Source organism: Mastacembelus armatus, chromosome 21 (genome assembly GCF_900324485.2).
Source record: "Mastacembelus armatus chromosome 21, fMasArm1.2, whole genome shotgun sequence".
Classification (NCBI taxonomy): Eukaryota; Metazoa; Chordata; class Actinopteri; order Synbranchiformes; family Mastacembelidae; genus Mastacembelus; species Mastacembelus armatus.
In genome coordinates this window covers 22754340-22755884 of record NC_046653.1, presented here as the reverse complement: position 1 = coordinate 22755884, position 1545 = coordinate 22754340, and the positions used below count along the sequence as shown (strand labels likewise).

Here is a 1545-nt window from a genome sequence, read left to right as displayed (position 1 = left end):
TTTGTTGAATGTTGATTAATGTACACTGTCCCTCTCATCAAATAAATGAATTAAAATAAAAATCTACCAATTCACATAATCTACTACTGATCTACTCTGTTTTTCCAAGTTTTCTTTTAACTAATCACCTGTGACAATTAATCAGGCATAACTCCTGCTATGGACAATACATTTAAAAATGCAGGAAATGTTGGCCTTACTTTTGTCTTCATTATTGTAACACCAAAGCACAAGAGCGATATTGTGGTTGTGTGACCAGTATTTACATTTAGACACATAGCTGCATCACTGTACAGTAACTAATGACATGATTCCTTATGGCTGTATAACTACGGTGTGTTTAGTGATGATGTTCTCCCTCTGCAGGCAGCTCCACACCCCCACCAACCTGCTCCTCCTGTCTCTGGCTGTCTCAGACCTCTTTGTCGGCTTCCTGCTGATGCCAGTTGAAACCATCTATACAGAGGCATGCTGGTTTTTGGGTGATATTCTTTGCACTGTATATTATGTTATAGACTACACCATTACCTCTGCCTCAGTAGCCAATATGGTGTTCATATCAGTTGACCGCTATATTGCTATCTGTGACCCTCTACATTATCCCACTACGGTCACTAAGAGAAGAGCACAAATCTGTGTTTGTCTGTGTTGGGTTTGTTCTGTTTTCTACAGGCTTCTTATTTTAAATGATCATCTGGAACATCCAGGCATGTCTAACACCTGCTTTGGAGAGTGTGTGGTTGTCATAAATCACAATGCAGGAGTTGTTGACCTTGTTTTCACCTTTATTATACCCATTGCTATCATTATAACTCTGTATATGAGAGTGTTTGTGGTGGCTGTGTCTCAGGCCCGTGCCATGAGGTCTCATGTTGCAGCTGTAAAAAAACAACATTCAGGGACTTCAACTGTGAAGAAAGCAGAGATGAAAGCGGCCAGGACTCTTGGTATTGTTGTAGTTGTATTTTTGATTTGTTTCTGTCCTTACTATTACCCCACTCTGACAGGTGAAGACACTTCAGTTGATGCTGCATCTGTAGCCTTTGAGATCTGGCTGGCACACTTTAACTCCTGTTTGAACCCTGTCATCTACGCCTTTTTCTATCCCTGGTTCAGGAAATCTGTTAAACTCATTCTCACACTTCAGATACTGAAACCTGGTTCTTGTAACTCTAAAATATTATAGTGGCATCAATTGGTCTTTAAAATTTGTCTCAGTAAAACATAAATGTTATATTTCTTGTTTATAAACAAGATCTAAACCTGCTATTAAATGTATAATTTATATGTGTTCACACATTAAAGTAATTGATTTACATTTTTTAATCCTTTTCTCTGTGAAACATATGTTTATCAAATTTCATCAGGGAGCTATATTTCTACAGTACACACTGACATATATATTTAACACCTTGATCTTCTCTCAGGCTCAACTGATTTCAGTCTTTGGGGGAAAATTTAGGCCTCAAAGCATGAGTTCCTCATGTTTAATGTATGTGGTGTTTTTGGCTGCTCTGCTACAGCACAGGCCTGTAAGAAATGATA

At 38.3% G+C, this 1545-nt stretch overlaps 1 protein-coding gene across 1 annotated transcript; it reads left to right on the top strand.

Annotated features, from left to right (window-relative positions):
• Positions 1 to 346: 346 nt before the first annotated feature.
• Positions 347 to 1186, top strand: LOC113123881 (trace amine-associated receptor 8a-like). Its single transcript, XM_026296239.1, has one exon. The coding sequence runs from the start codon at positions 347 to 349 to the stop codon at positions 1184 to 1186; it is 840 nt and encodes a 279-aa protein (XP_026152024.1).
• The last annotated feature ends 359 nt before the right edge of the window (positions 1187 to 1545 follow it).

Bases quoted from the DNA above. Each gene is read 5' to 3' on its own strand.
- LOC113123881 (XM_026296239.1), top strand. From the start codon at position 347: ATGATGTTCTCCCTCTGCAGGCAGCTCCACACCCCCACCAACCTGCTC.